Here is a 27029-nt window from a genome sequence, read left to right as displayed (position 1 = left end):
CGAGTTCATGAATGATGGCTATTCTTCAATCAAACGTGGCGTGTTCTAGTCAAATGGTCGCCACCTCGCCATCCTTGTGAGAAAACCGGAATCTCCCCAAGCTACATCGCTACAGCCGGTCACTTCCATTACTGCCACAGAAATCCCCAGCCGAGTTTTTGACCAAACTAGCCTTGTTACAATTAATTTTATTAAAATAGACTACTCCTCTAATTCACTGCAACCCTAATAAAAATATAAAACCGAACAATATTTTTTCCTCCGATAAAAATATTAATTAATTCAGTAATTTTGGCTGGTTCTAAAATGCTATCAGTATTTTATGTATAGATATTTTTTTTTAATTTAGTTTTTTAGTAGTAAGGATAAAAAAATATCCAACGATAAAATTATCGGTAGGACTATAATAAATTAGATTTTATTTGATAATAAATTTAAATAATAAAAAAATATATAAAATTGATGTAGTTTAGTCAAAAACTCTCTGCAGCGCCGAGCATTCAGTCATTCCGGTTACCTTAGAGCTCACCTACCACGGAAGCACCCCAGCTAACGTAGACTAACCACTTCAACTCCACGTCATCTCTCTTTCTCTCGCATTTATTGATCTCCGTCTCAAAATCGTTTTAACTCCACCCCTCTCTCTCTCTCTCTAGGGCTTCGTCGCCGGAGGTTGAGCCGATTTCCGGTCATCGGATTTGAGATTTGGGATTCGATTCCTGCCAGATCCGGTAAGATTTGGCGGCAGGCGCGTCGAATCTGCGCGAATTCCTTTAGGAGAAAGATGTTTCTAGTCGATTGGTTCTACGGCGTCCTCGCCTCTCTGGGTTTGTGGCAGAAGGAGGCGAAGATCTTGTTCCTGGGCCTTGATAATGCTGGGAAGACCACGCTGCTTCATATGCTAAAAGATGAGGTCTAGAATTTTATTTTTTATTAATTTATGCAAAATTTTCGATCTTGGGATTTCTTTTGGTTCGTGGAAAGATGGGTGCTTTCTCGATTGTTCCTGGTCGAATCAATTGATTTGTTGGCTATCTGAATTATGTTGAATTTTGATATATGCGCAGAGATTGGTGCAGCACCAGCCGACGCAATACCCGACGTCAGAGGAGCTAAGCATCGGCAAGATCAAGTTCAAGGCGTTCGATTTGGGAGGCCATCAGATAGCTCGCCGTGTCTGGAAGGATTACTATGCCAAGGTATATTTAATTCTCTTTCATTTCTTCTCGTTTTAGTGTATTTGTCGTTTGTTTTGTCAGAAGGGACCATTTTACGCGTTTGGGAATCTTTGGAAGCTTCCCATGTTCATGGGAAAGCTTTGCATCGTCACATTGTTTTGTACCTTTCCTGTCTTTCCATTTATTTGTTAAAAATGGAATTTCTAGCAGCTCTAGATAGTATTGTCTCAAGTAACTTTAAGTCAATACACTTTAACGCATGTCGTATGCACATATAAAGGTATGCTTCTCTGTTTCAAATGTTTTTCCTTGAATTTTGGTGATTTGATCCATTAGATGTTGAGATAATTGTTTCTTTTCCTGCAAGATTTACTGTTATTAGTTTATTACATATCTTCAAATCCCTTGTGATGGTTGTTTAAATTCTGTTCTGGTCTCTTGAAGGATTGAATTCTATCTTTTCCTTTGCCCCCTTCTACTTCTGTTGAGGCTTCTATCAAATGATATTGGTGAAAGAACCCTTCCAATTTTCTGCCAATAACATGATTGGGCTAATTATTCCAATATTTTAGTGGTTCATAATCTCCTAGGTACAACAAGCTTTTATTTTGGATTGCAAAATTTCTCCTAGTAGAGACCTGTGAAAAGCATTTGAAAGTCAAATGTCACGTTTGAATCTATGTGCCACCATGAGCTATAGTAGTGTATCTAAGTTGTTTTGTTATCTTGTAGGCTTTTGTTTACTTGGTGCCTTAACTCCTTGTTACCTTCGAATAGATGGATTGTATAGGCAATTCCATTTCAGTCAACACTTCTGGTCGTGTTTGTTCTGATCTTCTAGGCATTTAACTTACCAAGTGCTTCATGTCACTTTATCAATTATCACCTCTACCAAAGCCTGACTTTCTGAATGTTCAACAGGCGAACTAGCATAATTTAAAAGATGTGTCCTTATCTCTCTTTCCATTTGGGAGTTCGCAATTGCCTTGGCACATTAATTGCTTGAAAATTCTTATGATATAACTTCCACTTAAGTGATATTAGTCTTTTAGATTCCTATTTATGCTCTTTTATACTATTCTAAATTATTAGCTGTAACAATTTCTTTTCTTGTTGTACATAAACTTATGTATTATTGTCTATTTACTTATTAGTCTTACTAACTCACTGCAAGAATAACGTGGCGTTGTTTTCATGATAATATGAATGAGTGGCTTGTAGCATCAATTCCAAGGGTGGATCATAGATCTTTCAGCTGGGTTCAGACCTTCTGAATGACTTTATGGTTTTGGTTGTGGGCTATCAATTTCACTGCAAAAATTGTGCCATGTGTTTTTGTTAGATCAACATGATTTATGTGGTTTTTAGGTATTCCTGATGGATGATTTTCTTTTACTTACAAGCTAAATACTATCAGCTAAAGCTAACTGACCTAGACCCAACACTGAATTCTTCCAATGACCATCTTATTTGATGTAGGCGTATTTGTCACTTCATTTCAAATTAGTTTTCTGCCAGTGGGAGCTGTCAATACCTAGATAAATACCTCAGCTTCACAATGTGAAAGCTTCAGGATGAAGTTGCCTACTAGACGTAATAAGCTTCACCAAGATTGGAGACTTTAAACATATACTAATGGAAGGTTCTAATTATTTGCATGTTTTAGGTTAAGCCGATTTTCTAACTGGGAATGATGGGTTGGAAATTTAATTGGTTTGCTGTATAGCTTTATATATTCAAGCTATAAGATCAATGTAATTATTTGAATTACTCTCGATGCTAATGTTATCCAGTAAGTAATCTGCACAGTCATTTGCATCACTATAGGCAATTTGGTGCATCTTGGGTGGTTTATATGTGCTATTATGACTTCGCCTGGTGCTCTACATGCATGTTTCTCTTCTTATCTGGACTCAAATGTTGCAGTGGTAATGCTGTTGTGTAGGTCAGATGATGGTTTTTAAACGTTTAAGCTTCTGTTTTTTTTTAATCAGGTGGATGCAGTGGTATACCTAGTGGATGCTTTTGACAAGGAGAGGTTTGCAGAGTCAAAGAAGGAGCTTGATGCACTCTTGTCAGATGATGCGCTGGCAAATGTTCCCTTCCTTATCCTAGGCAACAAGATTGACATCCCATATGCTGCATCTGAGGATGAGTTGCGCTACCACTTGGGTCTAAGCAACTTCACCACTGGCAAAGGCAAAGTTAACCTCGCGGACTCCAACGTCCGCCCCCTAGAGGTTTTCATGTGCAGCATTGTCCGCAAGATGGGCTACGGCGACGGTTTCAAGTGGCTCTCTCAGTACATCAAGTAGAATGGCAAATTTGCTCTGTGATCTCACCTTCCTATGAAAACTTTTTTCATCTTTCTATTTCAATAGCTGTTTGCTGTATATTTAGTGTTAAATCTGGCTAGTTTTGATCTAGCTGAGACAAGTGATCTTGTTCTTACTCCCATTATTTTTTCCCCTTAGACGTATATAGAATCAGAACTTATGATTTTTAACCACAGGGTAGAGGCTAGAGAACTATATTGTTAATGCTTTATTTATCTTGAATTTTGCCCTTGTGATCCCCTGGTAGGAGAAAATATGATGTATGAAAACTCATGATATATCAATCGTGGTAAAGTCGGCTTTTCTTATCCAAGGGACAAGCGGATCCAACATTAATTGTCAACTCGGATCTACTGTTGGATACGTGTCAATACATTACTCATACGCTCCAACAATACATTACTCATACGCATAACAGGCAAATTCAGATATACTATTGGATATGTGTTAATGTATTGATCACATTTGACTGTCTCGATCGTGATCTCTCTCTAATCTTCCCGACCTACATAATCTCTTTAATCCTATGACCTTAATCCTGAATGCAATTAAAATTGTTATAAAAGCAATACACTAGGCCAAAACTATACACAGTTCTAAGAAATCTCTTTTATGACATATCATTTTTTCTGCAAAGAAAATAAATGCTGTAATAAAATTAACTACCTTAGTTGTGACAAAATTCCATTCAAAATCACAGGCCAAAGACTGAAGCAGTACGTTGGAAAAATCCGGAACCCAAGCACATTTACATTGCTGATGGCTTTCTAAGTTTGCAAGCCACTGGTTTATTCACATAACATCATCACCGACATTGCTTCCTACCTACCATGTTTTCTAATTGGCAAAAGGAAAACAAAACAAAACAAAACGTGGAGCCACCTAGTAATGTGGGCCCACTCTCGGATGCTGGCCAATGGTGGCTAAGTAGCTACACTCCTCCATCTATCTATGTGATGATGATATTCGATATATGTCATTTCCAAGAAGATATAATTTTCTTTTGAGAAATTATTTCCAAGAAGATATCGCTATACATACATGCTTCCCACCATGGATATTAATTTTATAGGGGTTTTAATTTGCGCTAATACCCCCTCCAAATCCTCCTTATTTTTTACTCGCATACCATTGAATGCATTTTTAGTTACTTTCTCGGGGGTGTAAATGAGCCGTGCTTGAGCGAGCTGGGCCTAGCTTGGCTCGAGCTCGAGCTTGATTCGAGCTGAAAAAACTCAACTCAGCTCGGCTCGTCTCCAGCTCGATGAAGTTTGAGCTCGGCTTGACAGCTCGTGAGCTTCCAAAATCTAATTGTTATATTAGGCTAATATAACAACTAATTTCATTGTCTCTAGAGGGAATGGTAGTTATAAAGGCATATCTATATCACTCAATTTCTAGGACTAAATATCTAATTTCATTGTATCTAGAGGGAATGATAGTTATAAAAGCATATCTATATTACTCGATTTCCGAGACTAAACATCTAAGAGTCTCTATGGGAAAAAAAAAACAAAAAATAAATTGTATAGGAGAGGATTTAAACCCTCATCGGTTAGATAGATAAGAGTTGAGTTAACCAAGTGCGCTACTATTATTTATAATTTTATTTTAGCATATATATATATTATCATTTCACATATTATATATCAAGTCTATTTAAGCCGAGCTCGAGTGGGTGACTCAAGCTCAGCTCGGCTTATTTAGAGCTCAAGTCGAGCTCTTAACGAGCCTCACGAGCAGGCTAGCTTTTCTGACAGCCCTGCTTTCTCATAACAACGATATTCTTAATTGAAACCAATGTATGCAAGAAAGAGAGACGGGATATTTTTACCTTTCTACTACTAAATAGATCAAAGATTTTAACTTTTATGAGTATCTATACAAAAATAAAAGTTCTAACGACTATCTATGTAAAATAAAAAGAAAAATTAATGATTATATATGTAAAAAAAGAACCTAGCGTCTAGAAGTGCAGATATGTCTCTCGACTGGAATATATTAGTATTGGGAGTTCATCGTCCCAAGGAGATCAGAAAGCTAGTTGCATGTTGAGCTCCGTCAAAGGCTTCTCTTTGTCATCGGCTAAATTTTAGTTTATGCTCGGTGATATCTTCCTAGAAACGTGATCATAGTTTCTTTTACAAAGAAAGACATGATATGATATGATATGATATGTAATAATAAGTACTCCAATCACCTTTTTCTATCAGTAGGACAGTTGGGAACTCAATCTGGATTCAACTATTTGTTTGAAGGTCACTGGTAGTTGAATTCTACCTGATTATAATGGAAGTCATAAGTTTAATTTTCTCCTAAATATTAGGAATAATATTTAATAGACTCTTTTACTGAACTGCTTTACGAGTATATTTCTTTTTCCTTACCATGATATGTTTCTTGGGGGTTTAACCTGTTCATATATTGAAGAGACTTAATAATCTATTAGATTTTTTTTAAACCCAACTGGAATTCCAGATGATTTGGATGCACATATATAGAATGTAACCCTCTAAAATTGATATTAGTTTGTATGTATTTCATTCAAAACACAGTTTATATATTTATGCCCTCTTTTTTTATATATAAATAATCCTTGAAGTTAATTAATCATTAAAATTTAAACAACTAAAATATATATAAAAATACCCATATTCTAGTTTTCATATATATATTTCTCTTAGCTAAGTTTATTTTTTTCTTCTATTTATTAAATTATTAAAATTTAACTTAAAACGTAATCGAAAAGGTATTTATACGAATAACGTATATTTTGAGTATCAACTTTTGAGAGTCATATAAGCAAATAATATATTAATTACAAAAGAGTATGAAATAAGAAAAAATAATAGTAATGTGACTCCCTACGAGAGGGCTGGTTCATATTTTCACTCAACATATAAGTTCTAATCAATCAAAATTTAGAAAAAATACTCAATGTGTTATACACATTAAAAGAAAAAGACCCAATCATCATTTATCAAGAGATCTCGAATTTAAATTACTGACATCCTAAACTTCTAGTTGTGTTGCTAACCAAGAAATGGACAGAAAAGATCCATATGTTTGCATGTTAATGAATTTGATGCACCTACAACCTAAAAGTTTGGTGTTCTCCACTTAATTATTTGCCTCCTCTTAAATGATTGAGATTGATTGAGATGGATAAGAGGATAAGGATATCATGAATGAATGGATGCCTCTATGAATATATATATATATATATGAATATATATATATATATATATATCATGATAACTTTTACAAACCATGCAACAGAAGGACTTCTAATAGGTTGGAGAGATTGAGACGTATAAACAAACACTTTACGTGTAGGGTCGCCATGCACATGCATGCATGATGCATGATATGCTGATATGCTTCTTCTTTAACAACTTGACTCTCTATCCATTCATCCACATCCATAGAATAATACTTTAGGTACATTGAACAAAGTTAATGGCTAGAGTTCTTACTAGGAAATTGCTCAGGAATACTTTATCTTTTCACTTTTATTACTATTAATATTATTATCAGTTACACCCTATTATATGAATATATATATATATATATATATATATATTTCTGAGTTAATTTTACTCTAACACCAACTACTGAAATAGATAATATTTTTATTAATTTCTAACGAGTCATTATTGGGTGGTCCATATTAAGTTAGATTCTACGAAAGCTTGTCAAAATATCTTATGTTTACTTTAATAGTCATTCGCATTCTATCATATGAATATTTATTACTGATCTCTATATTGTATTTAAATGCCTTTGAACCATCATTTAGTTAGTTGAATTCAAGTATCTATAGATGCAAAATGATTTTAATACATGTGAATAAGTTTTTTTAGCTTAAGGTAAAGAAAAACTAGATTTGAAGTCAAATAAGAGATCTTTTAGATGTTGTAATTTTTCTTATTTTTAACACTTTATAGTTTATATAAAAAATAAATGTAACAAGGCGATATATAAAATATTTATCATTCTCTGATAGCTTAAACTTCTTAATACTTAGTAGCAGGATGGGTTGCAAGTTTGATGGGCTTAATAAGTCCAAGTTTTGCCATTAAATTATGCAATTATAACAATGTTCCAATATTGCCTTATTGGTCTAGAATTTAGATCTCAACTTCTAAGCAACATAAAAAGAAATTCATCTTAATGATTAGGGTTTAATTCTTCCAACAAAACTTGCTTGCAACTTTAGTACTATATGATGAAAAATGATAATGCCAATATAATTTTTTTGTGAATCCCTACTCAATCATGTAGGAAATAATTAATGTAGAAAGAAACAATAGTCCCTTGTCAGTAATATCATATTCTATCTCAACAGTGGCCTTGATTAGAAAACACAACCACAGCCTATCTATTATATTCTCTAGAATCTAGATTAATGCTACCACTTGAAACATTAGCCTAAAATCTAATCTCCATACTAAGGTAAAGAGTAAGAAAGGAATGGTGGGCCTCTAGAAGGACCAAAAATGAACAAATAAAATAAATATAAAGGTATGCTACAAATTTCTCATACATGAAGGACTCAAGTTATTCCTACCTTTCTTGGGATGGTTAGTGTGAAAACTAATCCCTAGCCAAAGCTAATTCCCAAAGAAATTTATGATGGTGTGGTCCTTTTTGCCATACTTTTTTCTCCTCACCTTTTTGCTCTTCTTGATCACTAGATTGCTCAAAAACCCCCCATATCCATTCCTTTCTATCTTAACAGCAGCCAAAAGGAGCCCATAGCTTGTAGCTTGAAGAATGGGATAACTATAGAAAGAAAAGAAGTGGGAGGTGAATTTATTTTCCTTCTTCTTTTTGCCCTTCTTTTTGTTGGGCAGAAGTTATCTAATAAGAATACTTGTCATTGGGGCTACCTCTTACTGGTGATCCATCTTTTTTTTTTTTCTTTATTTATTACTTCACTTGGGTCAGAGGAGTAGCTGTAGATTGTCCAATGGGGGGATGAAAAAAAAAAAAGAACAGTAGTTTAATATCTTAATTTGGTCCCACAATTTTAATGCACCAATTAGGAGTTAATTTTGCAAATATGGCATAGATGGGAGGGTTTTGTGGTCGGCGAGCCGGTCATTCCTGAATGTTAGGTTAGACAACTAGATTGACCCTCCGAGTAGAACGAGTCATAATGAAAATTCTTTTCACATCCATCCATCCATGTGGTGAGTCCGATTGCTAAACTTTTGGTTGAAAAGGTATAGCCCTAGCCATTTGTACTAGTGAATTAATTTATTAAAAAATAATAAAAACTTATGTTGTCTTAATTACATGACAAAGCAATTGTTCAGGGGAGCAAGAGAGATTTCCAGAGAACATGCATAATCCTTTGCCATTTCTATGCTAGCGAGATAAAATCATGCATATATAATCCTCTTATGAAAATTTTATTAAATATCAATCGCATATATCAACCAGAGGAAACAAGCGTGTGATGTAAGACTCATTTGCTGAGCTTGAGTGACGGTCGACGAGTAATTAGGTTATTATGTGAACAAATTAAGTGGGTATTTGCACCTACTAATTAAAAACTCATATTCTTGATTGCCCATATGAAGGGAAACCAACCAGATTGAACTTGGGAGTTGATGGAAGCAATATATCATGGGCAAAAGGACAATTAAATGCTGCACAACAACCATACTAGATAAGTTTATACTTTTCCCTTTATAAAAGGAAAAGGAGATCAAATAATTGAGAAGTGATTCTCTTCTAAGAACTCATTAGGATTATAAACACACTATTGCATCACTCTCTCTCTCTCTCTCTCTCTCCATTAATTAAACACAGTGTGATGTCTTCATCAAATGTCTTTAATGATTTAGTTTGAAAGGTCCATGACTTCCAATAAGTCATCAATTATGTGACATGGAGGACCAACATCATGATAATTGTTAGATGTTAGAATATAAAATATAAAATTATTATATTCTAATAGTTTAAAATTTTAAGTATTTGATCAATTAGTGGCAATCCTATCAGATTTATCTGTTGCTTAAAATATTAAAATTCTTATCTATTTAAATCAAGTTCATTATTCTAAATATTATTTAGTAATAAAACAATGAATTTTTTTTAAAATTTTTTTGATGTTTTTTTTACATTTAATAAAAATAAATAAACATTCTCATGGTTATGTCCCACATAATTTTAGAAGGCCAATGTGATGTCCTTCACAACATCTAATTGAAAAGACATTCTAACTTACCTTTTTGTACTTTTAAATTTAATATTCAAAATTTTATGGTTGAGATTAAATTTATAATTATTATATTTTTAGCACCAATATATTTCACCTTAGATAAATTGCAAAAAATAATCAAATTAAAGATATTATCTCCAAATCAAACTTTTTAACATTTCTATTAATGATTGATTAATATTTGTAATTTTATCATAAGTTTTTATAAATATAGGAGGTAAATTAAAATTTAAAAAAAAAATCTCTTTTGTGTATTAGACTATTTTGAAAGTTAATAAATTATTCTAAATAAATTTATATAAGTAGCAAAATTATAAAAATAAAAATAAAATTAAAATAAAAAGGAGATTTAGCATTAGTCTCTTTAAAATACCTTGCAATTTCTTGTACTCTATTGGTTTCAGTCTTAAAACCCAAGTGTCTAAAAAGGAATTAATACCTTGCATCTTCTCGTACTCTTTATATAATTTTAGTTTTTAAAAGCATTAATTATATTATATTATATTATATATATACCATTTTGCTACTATCATATTATTACTCATTTTAATACTCAACATTAAGATTTCTATTAGGCTTAGAAATAACGAGAGATTATAAACATAGAAAAGAAATAAATGACAGTTTGTGTCAAAATCTTAGTAATGGAAATATGCAAATAAGCCCCTCTAATGTGTATAAATTATATATACCTATTTATCTGCGAGTCAAAATCGTTTTAATTCTTTATCCTAAAAATTACAATTAAAACATTATTATTTTTTATACGATATTTCATTATATTCACCACCCTTTTCAACCAAATACTATAAAAAGAAATTCGAATAATATTATCCCTTATCCTATGATAAGTCGCAATTTTATTTTTATCCTAGTTTTTTTTTTCTTTGTGGCAACCAAATTGGGACTTAATTATTTTTATTCCAATTTCCCCCAATTCGTCGCCTCCCTATTTATACCCCCCCCACCATCCATCGCCATCTCCACGCCACTCGCCTCACTCCTCTCCACCTCCAATGGCCAAATCCACCCTCCTCCTACATCTCCATATCCTCCTCCTATTCATCTCCTCCTCCTCCTCCTCCGCCGCCGCCGCCGCCTCCCGCCCGGCATTCGCTTGTGCCACCGGATCGCCGGCGGCGTCGCTCCCCTTCTGCCGGACGAGCCTCCCGATCCGGGCTAGGGTTCGGGATCTGGTGGGGCGGCTGACGAGGGAGGAGAAGGTCAAGATGCTCGTCAACAACGCCGCCGGCGTGCCGCGCCTCGGGATCGCCGGGTACGAGTGGTGGTCGGAGGCGCTCCACGGTGTCTCCAACGTCGGACCGGCCGTCCGGTTCGGCGGCGCCTTCCCCGGCGCCACCAGCTTCCCCCAGGTCATCTCCTCCGCCGCCTCCTTCAATGCCTCGCTCTGGGAGCTCATCGGAATTGTAAGCTTTCATTCCTTCTCTCTCGGTAGGACTACGGGAAGGTGACGGGATCCGGGCTAATCTCGAATGCTTTCTTTTTCTTCTGATATTCTCACTCCCTCGTTTTGATATAGAGCTTTTAGAGTAAATGGAGTAGGAATTAAAAAAGAAAGTGCTATTACGAAATGGAAGCCATTCTTATTATCATCGATTTATATGTGATATAATTAGAAGAAAAAAAAACTCACTTTCTAATCCACTTTTTGGATATAGATATATAAAGTTGTCACTTCTAACACTCTCATGCAACAATAGTCGAGTCTAATAAATGAATACTATATAATATAATACGAGATAATTACACTTAAATATCTTAGAGTTTACGTTTATACTATTTTGCTTAACGAGGGGAAAATGCATTAACTAGTGGTCTTCACTCTCCATTACTGTCGGCGCATAAAAATACTTGTTTTATTTACTAAAGTAGTTGTGGCTTAAATTTGCTGCTCGTTTGGCGTTGGTCAATCAATATATTCCATGTCGACCAATGTCACGGCACAGTATGAACTTGGACATATTTACACTGTTGGCCTCTGCTCTCTTAATATAAGCTTACAACTAGATGATAACGAGTGCCCAGTCTAGGTTGGTGAAATAGTAGCCTAGTTAGTACGTAGGTCATGGAGGTGTAAGAATATTATCACTTTTTGGAGCTATATTATTAGTTAGACAGTAATTATGCTTATTGGTACGAAGAGTAGTAGTACATATCAATAGGTTAGCACGCCATATTTGCCACACAGATTGGAAAAAATGAATGAATACTATGGTGTACACAAGCACCTAAAGAAAAAAGAGGTATGGAAACTACTTTTAGGTGAGAAAATGGGAAAAAAAACGCCATGGAAGGGTCAAATATTTTGACAAACTTGATGCCTGGAAATTAGTATGGAGGCATTTGTGAGACAACGTCTTTATGGGATATTTACATTGTATTCCAACTTTCTCAGTGAGAGTTTTGGATTTTGGATCCTCTCCCGTGATTGGACAGTGGAGTGGGTTATTCTTTTCGCTGAGCATCAAGCATTGAATTGGGCTCAGAACCATTTGAATAAAGAGTTATGAGGGTGAAACTAGGACTGTCAATTTATTACTGGACTAGTTCAATTAATAACCGAGAAGATCCGAATCTTGGATATACATACCATCCTTGCAGTGAAAGAAAACAGAAGGGAATAATAAATTAAAAAGTAAATAAGCCAGCCCAGCCCATTCACGGGCCTGAGGAGATTTTACAACGCAAGTGTGTGTACAGGGGCAGGATTTGACGTTTGGCAGGGTCCGTATGGCTATAGAGTCTCTGATCCCTTGCTTTGATTGGAAGGGAAAAAGGGTATAAGATTGGAATATGGAATTCAATTCTCTGGATGTATGGCTGCAGGAATTTTATATAGTCGAGTTGGAGCTACATATGGCTCTCAACCCATACTGGGTGCAATGATCGTTATTATTACTTATTAGGGCGTCTGCAGGCCGGATAAGATTATCCTCTTTTTGCTCGATAAGCGTTCTTCTATCTGACCTCTCGTGAACTGTTCTCCACTGTCCTCCTTGGGATACTCATGTGGATATCCTAATTAGTAGCCACGACCATGCCTCTGTGTTCCTCCAAATCTCGATGGGGCCCACACGACCGGCCAATCAGCTTTGCCCTAAAACTGATGGGCCCGTCGTTATTCCCGAGCCAGCCTGTTGGTATTTACTATTTAGCACCCACACTAAAAAAATTTAAAAAATTAAACTCTTTCATGTCCCACATAAAATAGATTTATATATTTTTCTTATTCTTTAAGAGTATATCCAATACACCGGCTTCTAAATATAGAGCAAGAGCCATCTGCGCTACATTTTATTTTTTAATTAATATAATATATTAAATATTTTATATTTTATATTTTTTTAATATGTTCTCTTGATATCATTATTTTTAATAAAAAAATATATGAATAAAAATTCTATGTTACTAATTTTTTACATAAATGCATTGGAAACGAAGGAGTGTAAATTTTATATACTTTCTATTTGATGTTTTTTATTTTTTATATTAAAAAATAATTTTAAGTTATTATGTAACTAATTTTGAGACACTCTAATTTAAATAATAAAACAAAAATTATTTATTTGTATAATTTAAAATTTTAAATAATTTAATATTACTTTTATTTTAAAAGTCTTAATAAGATCTTTCAAATGATACTGTTTTTGTTAAAAATTTATTAGTAAAATAAATTATATACTAAGTTTAACTAATTAAATTATTAAATAAAAAAAATATATATATAATTTAAATTTTGAAATTAAGTTTTTATGACCAGAATTAGAATTTTAAAAAGTCGAATAGTTATTTGAAGTCAGGTTCTAAATTCTTAGGTGGGCACTAAATTTGAAGACCCATTATACGTCCTTATTTAAAGTCTACTTGGAGCTTACTCGGATTCCAAATTTAGTGTTTTCGAGCTCGGTTGGAATGCTAATATGTTAATTTTTTTATATTGAGTTCAGTTTTAACATTTAGAGATAGATTATATTTAACTCCCAAATTGTTCCTCATTTTCATATAGACTATCTTATGTATTTTCCATGAAATATTAAATTTTTTAGTTATAATTCTTTTAAGGTGTAACTCTTGTTATTTATTCGTCATAATTTCTATCAGTTTTAGAATTTTTTTAGTGCCATTCTTTACTCTTAATTTAGAGAAAAAAAAGAAAGAAAATAAAGTTGCGTGTAAAAATAGTCATTTGACAGAGATTTTTGATTAAAGGGTCAACAAGTACCAATAAAAGATTGAGCAAGTGCATATAGAATTTAGCAATAGTTTAGAGGATCTTAGTATAACTATCGCTTAGATCTACGTCAAATTCTGTTTTATTTGGAATAGGATTTGCCTTCTCGTGTAATGTCCAGAATGATTCCGAAATGCTCTATGGGTATGTCACTTCATAGTTTAGTATTCTTTTCATTTTAGTTTCCATTTCTTTCCCTCTTAATTCTTTTGTTGTTGATGTTGCTGATGGCAAACGTACATGGTTGCAGGCCGTGTCCGATGAGGCGCGGGCGATGTACAACGGTGGCCAGGCGGGCCTGACGATGTGGAGCCCGAACGTGAACGTGTTCAGAGACCCACGGTGGGGCCGCGGCCAGGAGACCCCCGGCGAAGACCCCACCGTCTCCGGTCGCTACGCCGCCGCATACGTGCGCGGCCTCCAGCAGCCCTACGGCGGCAAAGGATCCCACGGCCACAACCGCCTCAAGCTCGCCGCCTGCTGCAAGCACTACACCGCCTACGATCTCGACAACTGGAAAGGCGTCGACCGCTTCCACTTCAATGCCGTGGTATTCTATAAAGCATTCTAAATAGTGAGAAACTTGCTGAAAAATTTCCTTCTTTCATGGCCTATTTTTGATTTCATAGGTAAGCAAGCAAGATTTGGAGGACACCTTCAACGTCCCGTTCAAGACTTGCGTGGTGGAAGGCAAGGCAGCGAGCATCATGTGCTCCTACAACCAAGTCAACGGCATTCCCAGCTGCGCTGACCCGGACCTTCTACGTAATACAATTCGTGGTCAATGGGGGCTCAATGGGTACTGGTCTAACTGGGATATTTCAATACAACTTGGTTGGAAACTTAAAGTGATAAAAAAAGAAAAAGATAGATGAATTTGATCTTTTCAATTAATTCCTTGTAGGTATATCGTCTCAGATTGTGATTCAGTTGGTGTTCTCTACAATGATCAACATTACACGTCCAACCCGGAAGATGCAGCGGCAGACACACTTAAAGCAGGTATGTTTTGTGATTAATCCCTTCTTTTTGTCTGCAGCGTTTATACCAGTTAAATTAACTTAACCAATGTCTAGTAAAGTGGTACTTAGTTCAATATATATTCTGTCAGGGACTAAGTTTATCATTTAAAATATCAAAAATACTTTTGTCTTCGTCTTTTTCCTTTTATTATAAAATTCGAACTTCTTTAAGAACATCTTTTAAGGGTAATTTCATAAATTTGGTTAGTATTGGTTATACTAGCAGTGAAAATAACAGTAGAATATTATACGATCACATGAAGCATTGCATTCTGTGAACCTATTTTTAATTTGAGGCTTATGTAGGTTTGGATCTGGACTGCGGACCTTTCTTGGCGCAGTACACCGAGAGTGCGGTGCAGAAAGGAAAGGCCACCGATGGTGATATCGACTCAGCGTTGACACACACGGTTGCCGTCCAAATGAGACTGGGGATGTATGATGGCGAGCCATCACAGCAGCCCTTCGGCAACCTCGGCCCAAATGATGTTTGCAGCTCGACCCATCAAGAGCTCGCCGTTGAGGCAGCTCGCCAAGGGATTGTCCTCCTCAAAAACCATAAACGAGCTCTGCCATTGTCCACCACTAACCTCCGCACTGTCGCCGTCATTGGTCCAAACTCGGATGCCACCGTCACGATGATAGGAAATTATGCCGGTAATGCCCGTCAAAATTATACCTTTTTGACCAAGGCCCAACTATGCCTAATTGACTCGGGTTTGGAGTAATGAATACTAACATAAGTTTAATATTGTGTATAGGTGTTCCCTGTGGATATACAAGTCCTCTTGAAGGGATTGGAAAGTATGTGAAGACCATTCACCAAATGGGCTGCACTACTGTGGCTTGCACCGGCGAAAACCAACCCATTGACGCGGCGGTGGACGCGGCCCGCAAAGCTGACGCGACGATCATGGTCGTCGGGCTCGATCAATCCATCGAGGCCGAGATGAGGGATCGTGAAAGTCTCCTTCTCCCTGGTCGTCAGCAGGAGCTCGTCTTAAAGGTGGCGGCGGCTTCTCAGGGTCCGACCATTTTGGTCCTCTTGTGTGGTGGGCCGATCGATGTTACATTCGCGGAGAATCATCGCAAGATCAAGGCCATTCTTTGGGCCGGGTATCCAGGTCAGGCCGGAGGCGCCGCGATTGCAGACGTTATATTTGGTGCATACAACCCCGGTATGTATCCAAACTATACCACCGTATCATTATTTCCACTAAATCGACTCAAATTAATCACAAACTTCTGATTCCTTGTAGGTGGAAAGCTACCAGTGACATGGTACCCTGAGGACTATGTGGAGAAAGTTCCCATGACCACCATGGCCATGCGTGCTGACTCGTCTAAACGTTATCCAGGCCGGTCGTATCGATTCTACACTGGCCCAGTAGTATATCCTTTTGGTCACGGGCTTAGCTACACCACATTCTCCCACTCCTTGGCTCGAGCCCCGGTTGAGTTTGCCGTCCCAGTCAACGGTCGCCGCCGAGCCGACTACATCAACTCAGCCGAGTCGAATCGGACGGTTCGCGTCACCCACACACGGTGCGATGGCCTTCACGTCCCTATCCACGTAGACGTTAAGAACGTCGGGGAGCGCGACGGAACCCACACCGTGCTTGTCTACTCTAGCCCGCCGACTGGGCACTCAGCGCCGGCTAAGCAGCTTGTAGCATTCGAGAAGGTCCACGTTGCGGCAGGATCACAGGTTAGAGTTATAATGGGAATAGACGTATGTAGGGATCTCAGCTTTGCCAGTGTGGAGGGGATCCGAAGGATCCCTATCGGCGATCACAGCCTTCAAATCGGTGAGTTGACGCACTCGATCTCGCTAAGGGCTGAAGGGCTGAGGGTATAACTTTTATATATCTTATTATAGGGAGATATTCTTAGAAATTATTGCTACAAGTAAAGGATCAAAGGAAAGAATTGTATCATTCTTTCATATCAAATAATTGTAATTTATGATTTATGCCCTACAATCCTGAAAGGGTTTAGGGCAGAGATCGAATCAAATTGTTATAAAAAAAAACAACATTTTGTTTGGGTAGTATATTTTGCTTCTCTTTTGTTCCCCTCTCTCTTATATACTCTTATATTTTTTATCTTAATCTGTATGAATATCTTGGAAATTAAGAAATAATTAAATCACATGTAGGGGTGAAAACAGATCGGATACGGATCGGATAGTGTTCAACCCATATCCGGGTCCATAGTTTTAGTCCATTCGGATACGGATATTGGACGGATAGCAAAATTTAAAACCATATCCTAAATAATTACAATATTTTATTTAGATATAATTAATACAAAATTATTAAGAGTTTTATAACAAATAATTTTGTTGTATGTCAAATATATGAAATTAGAGAAATTAATCTCTATAAATAATATATAATGTATTATTAGTAACAATATTAATATCTACTATTTAAATAAGCAAACTAAAAATTATAAATTATTTAAAAAAAATATGTGGGTAAACAGATATTCGATATCTGTATCCGAATCCGAAACCCGTATTCGAATTTTTTTTTAAAATTTCTATCCGTATCCGAATCGGATAGAAATTTTTTATTCGAATCAGATCTAAGTGGGGTTAGATAGCAGACCGGGTTGGAATTAATTCAACCCGTTTTCACCCTTACGTAAACCTCAATCCAATAGTTAATTTATCTTAAAGAAAAATTACTAAAATATTCCTAATTTTATTTGATCATAACCATATTTTTCCCCAAGCTAGAAGATTATAGTATTTAACTATTACAGTTGCAAAATACGTCACTAAACCCGGCCCAAGTTAGGAAGCCATTGGCTAAGTCTTAGTAATAGAAATATGAAAATAAATCCATATAATGGGGAGTCAAAATCGTTTTATTCCATACGCACTGTCACAACTAAATACTAATTTTATCAAGTATACGATTATAGTTATCCTTATTTTTCAACCAAAACACTATAAAAAGAAACTAGGATAACATTATCTCTATAAGTTGTTATTTTATTTTAAATATTTTATAAATCACACCCTGTATTTAGTCTATTTTGTGATTCACATCTTATTTTTAACGATTTTATAACTTAACTCATTTTTCTTTGTAATTTTTATTTAACATCCCGACATTATTTTGACTAACTGATATCAACTAAATTACTAAAATACCCTTTTCATTATTTTCCTCTTCTAAGATATAGATAATTTAAGTATTTATAAATTATTTTATATATTATAATAAAATATATCTTTGTTGGTACCGTTTAAATTAGTGCTTAAATGAGAATTATAAAAAGAAAGTAAGAGTGTGAACGACAAAATAGATAAAATCTTAGGTGTGATTTGTAAAATTTTCTTTTATTATTCTAATTTTTTTTCTTCAGCCGCAACCAAATTGGCTTTAATTAGTTTAATTCCAACGCCCCCCCAATTCCTCCCTCCCTATTTATATCCCACCACTATCCATTGCCATCTCCACGCTACTCTCCTTGCTCCTCTCCACCTCTAAATTCCAAATGGCCAAATCCACCCTCCTCCTCCTTCTCCATCTCCATTTCCTCCTCCTATTCATCTCCTCCTCCGCCGCCGCCGCCTCCCGCCCGGCATTCGCGTGCGCCCCCGAATCTCCGGCAGCGTCGCTCCCCTTCTGCGGGACGAGCCTTCCGATCCGGGCTAGGGTTCGGGATCTGGTGGGGAGGCTGACGAGGGAGGAGAAGATCCAGATGCTCGTCAACAAAGCCGCCGGCGTGCCGCGCCTCGGGATCGCGGGGTACGAGTGGTGGTCCGAGGCGCTCCATGGCGTCTCCAACGTCGGACCGGCTGTCCGGTTCGGCGGCGCCTTCCCCGGCGCTACCAGCTTCCCCCAGGTCATCTCCTCGGCCGCCTCCTTCAATGCCTCGCTCTGGGAGATCATCGGAATTGTAAGCCTATATACTCTATCCTTCCATTCCTTCTCTCTTCGGTAGGACATGAGCTATAATCGAACGAACAAAACAAGCGGTGATATTAAAGTATCGCCTCCTCAGTGATGCGGAGATCTGTCGGTTATAAACTTGGACCTATTTACACTCCCAGATTTCTGGTGGTAGAGTAGCGTTTCAGGCTTTCAGTAGTAGCAGAGGTCATGAAACTAATAGTACGAGGGGTAAGAATATCATCACTTCTTTTTATTATCCCGAGAGATATAATACGTGATAAAAGGACGCACCCAATGGGAGGACATTCTTGAACAAAACTATATTATTATTTACGTATTAATAGTTATGGCGGTAATAACTACTTTATCCGACTGTAAATAGAAACAAATCACGAGTTTTTGACCAAACTAAATATTTTTTAAATTTTATTTACTTAAATTGACTATCACTCAAACTTAAATACTAAAATGAGTCTACAACACAATAACTCTAGGTAAAACGTTAAACTCTTCGGCATTTTACTTTTAAATAAAAATACCAAAATATTCATTTTATAAATTAATCACTCAACTCTTTAGCGTTTTATATTTAAAAAATACTGATGAGTTAAGCGTGTTATTTGAAAGAATTTTTACAAAATATTAGAATAAAATTTGGAAGAGCTACGGTCGTTTTTTGGTGATTCTAAGTATTATTGGATTTGGAGAATCAATTCGTCATTCCAAGAACTTTTCCATGTCTTCGCAACAATATATTTTATGATTAAAATAGATAAATGAGTATAAAGTTATGACGTTATAATTTTTTAATATATTTTTATTTATATGTTTCTCTCATAGTGTTTTTACCAATAAAATGTTTTAATTTTTCAGCGTTTATGTGTGTCCTTTTTTTATATTAAATCGCTAAAATGTATATTATTTTTCTTCAATGAAAATGCTGATCAGATCGAACGTTTTACATGATAAAATATTTAAAAGTTAAACATTTTATTTAGGAGTATAATAAAATGATTTTTATATTAAATTTAGGGTTTAAGTTATTGATAAAAAAGAATTGAAAACTGATCTGTCAAGAACTCACAAATCACCGAATGATCGAATGATGTGCTTTTTCTTACTAGCTAGAGAAGTACATATCAATAAGATAACATAGCACGCCATATTTGCTATTAAAAAAATAAAAACTTATAGTGAGAAGGAGATGGTTGTAGGCATGCATTTTTCAAATAGTCAACTCTAGACCGTTAATATGATGCATTCTAGATAACAAAGCCCTAATCTATCAATTACTGAACAAATTCATGGTAATTCAAGGAGTCCTTTACCGTCCATCACCAGTGACTAGTGAGAGACTTACGACGCAATGAACTGACGTTTGCTAGGGTAATGTCTCTTGATCCGTTCGCTTTGATTGGAGGAAGAGGTTGTAAAATTGGAATATGTCGTATCCTGTCCGGATAATATACCCTATTTTTCCTCGATAACCGTTCCTTATCGGACATCTTATAATCTGCTCTTCAACACGTCCAATCTCCATGGGGCCCACGCGGTCGTCCGATCAGCTTTGCTTGCAAACTTTCTTCTCAGTATTTAATAGTTTAAACGTTTTTCTTGAGTTTGGTTTTAAGATGCATGTCAAAATTTCTCATCTTCTACTAGTGTCCAAGAATGATTCAGAAATGCTACATGGCACTTCATATTTGGCGTAGCAGTGTTTTTTATTTTTATTTTTATGGAACGCTTATAGGAATGTACTTTTATTTAATTCAAACACTGAGACGTCGATCGTAACTTGATACGTAGAATGAAGAGGAGAATAAAGCGATGGGCCGAGCAAATTTGCGATCGACAAAGTCCCTTTTAGGTTACCCGTTTCTTTATTGTCGATGGCTAACGGACATGGTTGCAGGCTGTGTCCGATGAGGCGCGGGCGATGTACAACGGTGGCCAGGCCGGGCTGACGATGTGGAGCCCGAACGTGAACGTGTTCAGAGACCCACGGTGGGGCCGCGGCCAGGAGACCCCCGGCGAAGACCCCACCGTCTCCGGTTGCTACGCCGCCGCGTACGTCCGCGGCCTCCAGCAGCCCTACGGCCACAACCGCCTCAAGCTCGCCGCCTGCTGCAAGCACTACACCGCCTACGATCTCGACAACTGGAAAGGCGTCGACCGCTTCCACTTCAACGCCGTGGTATTCAATCTTCTCTACGTTAATTTTCACATGCATTGGATTAGTTCTAGCATTCTAAGTATCGACAAAATTTGGGTTGTTTTATGAAAATTCCCTTCTTTTATGGCTTATTTTTGATTTCATAGGTGAGCAAGCAAGATTTGGAGGAAACCTTCAACGTCCCATTCAAGGCTTGCGTGGTGGAAGGCAAGTCAGCGAGCATCATGTGCTCCTACAACCAAGTCAACGGCATTCCCAGCTGCGCCGACCCAAACCATCTACGGAACACAATTCGCGGTCAATGGGGGCTCAATGGGTAAGCGTAGGCTCGTATTATGCTGGTCTAATTGGGATATTTCGATACAATCTTTAAATTCTTTAGTAGGAAACTTAATTTAATGTGATTAAAAAAGAAGAAAAGAAAAGGAGAGACAGATGAGTACGATTTCTCTATTAATTCCTGCAGGTACATAGTCTCAGATTGTGATTCGGTTGATGTTCTCTACAATAATCAGCATTACACTTCCAACCCGGAAGATGCAGCGGCAGACACACTTAAAGCAGGTATCCTCAGTGAAAAAAAGAAGAAGGAAATTTAAGAAATTTCCAAATTGCACCATGCATTTAAGTGATTTTTGTCTAGGGAAACGTATATTTATTTTGGTACACTAAGTTCATATAAATAACAGTAGAATATGAGATGATCATATAAAGAATTATATTCTATGAACCTATTCTTAATTTGGGCTTTATGTAGGCTTGGATCTAGACTGCGGATCTTTCTTGGCGCAGCACACCGGGAGTGCGGTGCAAAAAGGGAAAGTCAGTGATGGTGATATCGACGCGGCGGTGACGCATACGGTTGCCGTCCAAATGAGACTAGGGATGTACGATGGCGAGCCATCGGAACAGCACTTCGGAGATCTCGGCCCAAATGATGTTTGTAGCTCCTCCCATCAAGAGCTGGCCGCTGAGGCAGCTCGCCAAGGAATTGTCCTCCTCAAGAACAGTAAAAGAGGAGCTTTGCCACTCTCCACTGCTAACCTCCGCACCGTCGCCGTTATTGGTCCGAACTCGGATGCCACTGTCACAATGATAGGGAATTATGCCGGTAATGCCTGTCCCTTTGGACCAAGGCCCAATTGATCTGAGTTTGTAGTAAAGCATACCAACATAAGCCTTATATGTATATAGGTGTTCCTTGTGGATATACAAGTCCTCTCCAAGGGATTGGAAGGTATGCGAAGACTATTCACCAGATGGGCTGCACCAACGTGGCTTGCACCGGCGACGACCAACCTATCGACGCGGCCGTGGCTGCGGCCCGCCAAGCTGACGCGACAATCATGGTCGTCGGGCTCGATCAATCAATCGAGGCGGAGGGGAGAGATCGAGAAAGCCTCCTCCTTCCTGGCAGACAGCAGGAGCTCGTGTTAAAGGTGGCGGCGGCTTCGCAGGGTCCCTCCGTCTTGGTCCTCATGTGTGGCGGGCCAGTTGATGTTTCATTCGCGGAGAACAACCGTATGATCAAGTCCATTCTTTGGGTCGGTTATCCGGGCCAGGCCGGAGGTGCAGCGATCGCCGACGTTATCTTTGGTGCCTACAACCCTGGTGCGTATAAAAAACTATGTTATGATATCATTATTTTCATTGAAGTACCTCAACATAATAATAATAGTAGTAATAGTAATAAAATTATTATTATTATTATTATTATTATTATTATTTCTCGTAGGTGGTAAGTTGCCAGTGACATGGTATCCTGAAGAGTACGTGGAAAAAGTTCCTATGACCACCATGGCCATGCGTGCAGACCCGTCTAAAAATTATCCAGGCCGTTCGTATCGATTCTATACTGGCCCGGTAGTATATCCTTTTGGTCATGGGCTTAGCTACACCACATTCTCCCACTCCTTGGCTCGAGCCCCTGCCGAGTTCGCAATCCCGATCAGCAACCGCCTCCGAGCCAACTACGTTAACTTGATTGAGTTAAATCGAACGGTTCCGGTCATCCACGCACAGTGTGATGGCCTCCACATCCTCCTCCACGTGGACGTCAAAAACCTCGGCCGTCGTGATGGGACCCACACCGTGCTAGTCTACTCTAACCCGCCGGTTGGGCACTCAGCGCCAACTAAGCAGCTTGTGGCGTTCAAAAAGGTCTACGTGGTTGCCGGACGGCAGATTAGAGTGATAATAAAAATAGACGTATGTAAGGATCTCAGCTTCGCGAGTGTGGATGGGATCCGAAGAATCCCAATCGGTGACCACAACCTTCAAATTGGAGGAGAGTTGACCCACTCGATCTCGGTAAAAGTCGACGGGCTGAGAATATAACTCTTATATACCTTAATTGCGAGATATTCTTACAAAATTATTACTACCAAGCAAAAGACCCTTATATACTATTCTTTAATATCAGATAATTTGTAATTTATGATCGATGCCTTACAACTCAGAAGGGGGTTTAGGGTGGAGATCAAGTTAAATTATTATGAATAAAAAAGCAACGTTTAATTTGCTAGTAGTACCTTTGTTCCTCTCTTCTCTATCTACTCTTTCATTTTATTTCTTTTTATTTCCATTTTTCCTTTTTGTTTTGGGTCTAATTAGATAGCTAATCATTCATCCAATTTTTTTTATTTTAATTTTAAGTTTGTTAGTTTTCGATGTGAGACTAAAGTGAAACTTTATTTAAAAACAAACAACATAGTGTCTTGATAAACTATAATAAGTTGGATTTCTAACCATCTGTGCTATGCTAGAACAACTATAAATAAATAAGTAGAACTAAATTTCTATAATATATGTTCCAAGTTAATTTGAGCCGAGTTGAGAGCTCGATTAAACTTTTGAGCTAAATAATTCTGCTTAGCCAATATACTAAACTATTTAGCTAAAATACTAAGCCCCAAACTGTCTTGCTGCTTTTCTACGCCACCGCACCAACGAGTCAATAATTAGGTCGAGTTATTGAGTCAGACCACTACCTAAACACCCTTATTAATCTTGAGATAGGATGATGATCTGCTCATACCTCATTTCGAATACTTGCTTAGAGCCAAGCCAAGGATACATTCTCTTCTAAGTGTGGAATTTGAATCTTGTGACATCTATCTTTTATTTAAAATATAAAATAATTTGGAATATATTTATCCTAGTTCAATCAGAGCCGTTAAAAACTAATCTCCACATTCTTCACATGTCTTAACCACTGCAGTGCAATGGTTACCTAATAAACCTAACAACATGAGGTTGCACATAGAATGCACACTTTAAATATTGACACATACGATTGCCATCCAAATTATTATTATTTCTCGTAGGTGATAATTTTCAGGCTGGCTTTCAGAGGAAAATTTTAATTTTAGGAGGGATCGTCGACTATTAGATTGCTTTCCAACCTTTCCAAATAGTGGAATCTGAGGGTTCAATATTGTTCAACATATTACGAACCGACTTAGAGATAGCAATGCCTAAGGTCATATATGATAGACATATTACGACCAAAGTGATACACCATCTAGTCCACTAAATGTGAGGCATATAGCAACAATCCTTTCACTTAGAATATGACCAAATAAGTTAGAAATACATGTTTCATTCTAAATCTTTTGTAGATCAATTCAGAAACTTTATGAACCCTGCTAACTAAGTTCATATTCTTAAAGGTAAGCCATTTAGCAATATAAATGTAGTCAATCCACGGACCATTGGAGATGGAGGTGGTCTTGACACTTTTAACAATTTCAAAGTATCTCTACCGGGTGTGTGCAAAGTTTTTCTGGGGTAGATGTCCTCTTGTCCCTGTACTTGGCTTGAACTAGCTAAGTCCACAATTACGATGATGATTTAGAATCTTCAAAGCCCTTTTCGACATGAGAGACAAACGGGTAGATCTCAAAATTTTTATGGTAAGGAGCCCTTGGTTTTTAGTCTTGGTGATAGGGTCCAATTAATAAGGTGGAGTTCTCTTTTACCCTTGCCCTTATCTCAAAGGAACTGCCTAGCCATCTTACTAGTCCTATCCACTATGGCTTAGGGGGTCAAAGTAGAAGAAAAATGATGTAATAGAATCGGGTTTAACTCAGAGTTTATGGGAGTCAGGGCGGCTGACTGGCCTAAGTTTGACTTCTTTCAGTTAGCCAATTTCTTATCAATACGATTAAGTGTGTCCTCATAATCCCTTATTCTAAAAAGGGATAATACCCTCTAGCTATGTTTTAGGTAATATGATTAAGTGTTAAAAACTATCCAAACGAAGAACTTTATTCACTGGCATAGACCATGACCGACCTAACTTTGGTATCAGAATAAGGCCGAAGGATATCATCATGGTTAGAGACATCAATAGAAGAGATATTGAAGCACAATTCACCATTACTAGTCACAACATTATCTGACACCACAGATTCAATTAAAGAATAGGAAAATTTGCATATAACACCTTATCTTTTAGTAAATTTATAGTTTACACTCTATATTTTTACCATTTACAAATTGAGCCCTATAATTTAGTAAATACATACATAAAATATTTTGATGTTAAATTCTTAGTTGAACTTAACCAAACCTCTGAGTTAAATTAACTATGCTAAAATAATTATAAAAGTACCATCAACTAAGTCATACTAGGGGCATTTTAGCCATTTTAAAAATAAAATCATTCTATTTAATATAATATTCTTACAGTACTATTTCAAATTAACCCAAGATGTTTCTGTACATATTTACTAAATCATATGATTCGATTTGCAAATAATAAAAATATAGGGCGTAAACCACATATTAAAAATTAAAGTGTTATATGCAAATTTTTCTAAAAATTAACAAGAGCATGCCGGTAAAAGAAACACCATTGTCCATGTTTAAAGATCAAATAAAATTCCTTTGATTTCTAATTTTAGCAAATAACTAGAAAAACTTAGTGCTTAAATGTCCCCATCCCGGATCCAATTCACTCTACCCTTTTTCTGTCATTTTAGGTTTAATTATCTAAGCAAGCAAGGCAATGCAACGACGGTTCAAATTAGCTAAAAGCGACTCTCAGCCTCCCCGAGGAGATGCAGAGCCTCTCCCGATTCCAAATCCGCAATCTAATACCTCACCTTAGCTAAATTAACCTCAAGCAAGACCGTCGAGGCTATGTATGTTCCACTAGGTAAGAAGTTTTGCATCAAAACAATATAATTCTAACATCTATCCTGAGGGCAACTACTCTAGGCAGTGCAATGCGAGGACCAAGCATTGCTCATGATGTCCTTAACCTTAGGGTATCCATACAAAAACCACTTAAAACAAAATGGGCCCTTTTGTAATTTTTCAAGATTCCCGAGATTAATAAACAGAGGAGAATAATCAGATGCGATTCCAAGAAGATGCATTACAAAATACTAAGAAAATAAATCAATCATAGCTGCATTAAGAAACACTCTATCTTAGATAAATTAAAACTCTCTCAATTTTGTAACGACTATTATATTCCACTAAGTAAATGGACGGGCAACAAAGATATACGTAAAAATTGACTACATATAGGAGTTGAGAACATGTGTAATTAACCACACACACGCAAAAAAAAAAAAAAAAAAAAAGAAAAAGAAGAAGAAGACTATAGAATTAATGATTCGATACTAACTAATTAGTTATCAAAATTAATTTTCATCTGACAATAAGTTAAATGGTATATAAAATATTTAACATATGTGACTAAATTAGTTGATAAAAAAAATTAGAATTTAAATATTTTTTTATTAGCTATCCTTATAACAGAGTGTCAACTTCTACTAATTTATTATTATTTTTATTTTTATAAAGAAATGGATAGCTAAGAGAGAAATAAAATATAACTAATTTAATCTTATAATTTAAAAAAGTGATCAAATACTTCCGGTTGATATGACTTGTACCTTTAGTTAATTTTAT

General features: G+C 36.7%; 3 protein-coding genes across 4 annotated transcripts; all 3 read left to right on the top strand.

Moving 5' to 3' along the window:
- Positions 1–514: 514 nt before the first annotated feature.
- On the top strand, positions 515–3743 carry LOC140760931 (small COPII coat GTPase SAR1A-like). Of its 2 annotated transcripts, XM_073098035.1 has the most exons (4): positions 515–554; positions 657–913; positions 1068–1199; positions 3173–3743. In XM_073098035.1, exons 2-4 carry the CDS (start codon positions 785–787, stop codon positions 3491–3493), a joined length of 582 nt encoding a protein of 193 aa, XP_072954136.1. In that variant the 5' UTR covers positions 515–554; positions 657–784; the 3' UTR covers positions 3494–3743. The 2 variants fall into 2 exon arrangements, with proteins under 2 accessions (XP_072954136.1, XP_072954135.1); XM_073098034.1 differs by lacking the exon at positions 515–554 and having other exon boundaries at positions 599–913.
- A 6984-nt stretch (positions 3744–10727) lies between these two features.
- On the top strand, positions 10728–17084 carry LOC140760930 (probable beta-D-xylosidase 2). Its single transcript, XM_073098033.1, has 7 exons — positions 10728–11173; positions 14249–14548; positions 14628–14797; positions 14903–15000; positions 15327–15677; positions 15782–16198; positions 16280–17084. The coding sequence occupies exons 1-7, from the start codon at positions 10763–10765 to the stop codon at positions 16876–16878; spliced, it is 2346 nt and encodes a 781-aa protein (XP_072954134.1). The 5' UTR covers positions 10728–10762; the 3' UTR covers positions 16879–17084.
- A 1434-nt stretch (positions 17085–18518) lies between these two features.
- Positions 18519–23493, top strand: LOC140761740 (probable beta-D-xylosidase 2). Its single transcript, XM_073099195.1, has 7 exons — positions 18519–18935; positions 20844–21125; positions 21251–21420; positions 21571–21668; positions 21862–22215; positions 22299–22715; positions 22840–23493. The coding sequence occupies exons 1-7, from the start codon at positions 18531–18533 to the stop codon at positions 23439–23441; spliced, it is 2328 nt and encodes a 775-aa protein (XP_072955296.1). The 5' UTR covers positions 18519–18530; the 3' UTR covers positions 23442–23493.
- The last annotated feature ends 3536 nt before the right edge of the window (positions 23494–27029 follow it).

The sequence above is a fragment of the Typha angustifolia genome, chromosome 6 (genome assembly GCF_048772165.1).
Source record: "Typha angustifolia cultivar Huaian chromosome 6, ASM4877216v1, whole genome shotgun sequence".
NCBI classification, from domain to species: Eukaryota; Viridiplantae; Streptophyta; class Magnoliopsida; order Poales; family Typhaceae; genus Typha; species Typha angustifolia.
This window is presented reverse-complemented; position numbering and strand designations above follow the sequence as displayed.

Coding starts and splice junctions, on each gene's coding strand:
- LOC140760931 (XM_073098035.1), top strand. CDS start 785: ATGTTTCTAGTCGATTGGTTCTACGGCGTCCTCGCCTCTCTGGGTTTG. Junction 914..1,067: donor TTCATATGCTAAAAGATGAG/GTCTAGAATTTT, acceptor ATATATGCGCAG/AGATTGGTGCAGCACCAGCC. Junction 1,200..3,172: donor GGAAGGATTACTATGCCAAG/GTATATTTAATT, acceptor TTTTTTAATCAG/GTGGATGCAGTGGTATACCT.
- LOC140761740 (XM_073099195.1), top strand. CDS start 18,531: ATGGCCAAATCCACCCTCCTCCTCCTTCTCCATCTCCATTTCCTCCTC. Junction 18,936..20,843: donor TCTGGGAGATCATCGGAATT/GTAAGCCTATAT, acceptor ACATGGTTGCAG/GCTGTGTCCGATGAGGCGCG. Junction 21,421..21,570: donor GGTCAATGGGGGCTCAATGG/GTAAGCGTAGGC, acceptor TAATTCCTGCAG/GTACATAGTCTCAGATTGTG.
- LOC140760930 (XM_073098033.1), top strand. CDS start 10,763: ATGGCCAAATCCACCCTCCTCCTACATCTCCATATCCTCCTCCTATTC. Junction 14,549..14,627: donor GCTTCCACTTCAATGCCGTG/GTATTCTATAAA, acceptor TTGATTTCATAG/GTAAGCAAGCAAGATTTGGA. Junction 14,798..14,902: donor GGTCAATGGGGGCTCAATGG/GTACTGGTCTAA, acceptor AATTCCTTGTAG/GTATATCGTCTCAGATTGTG.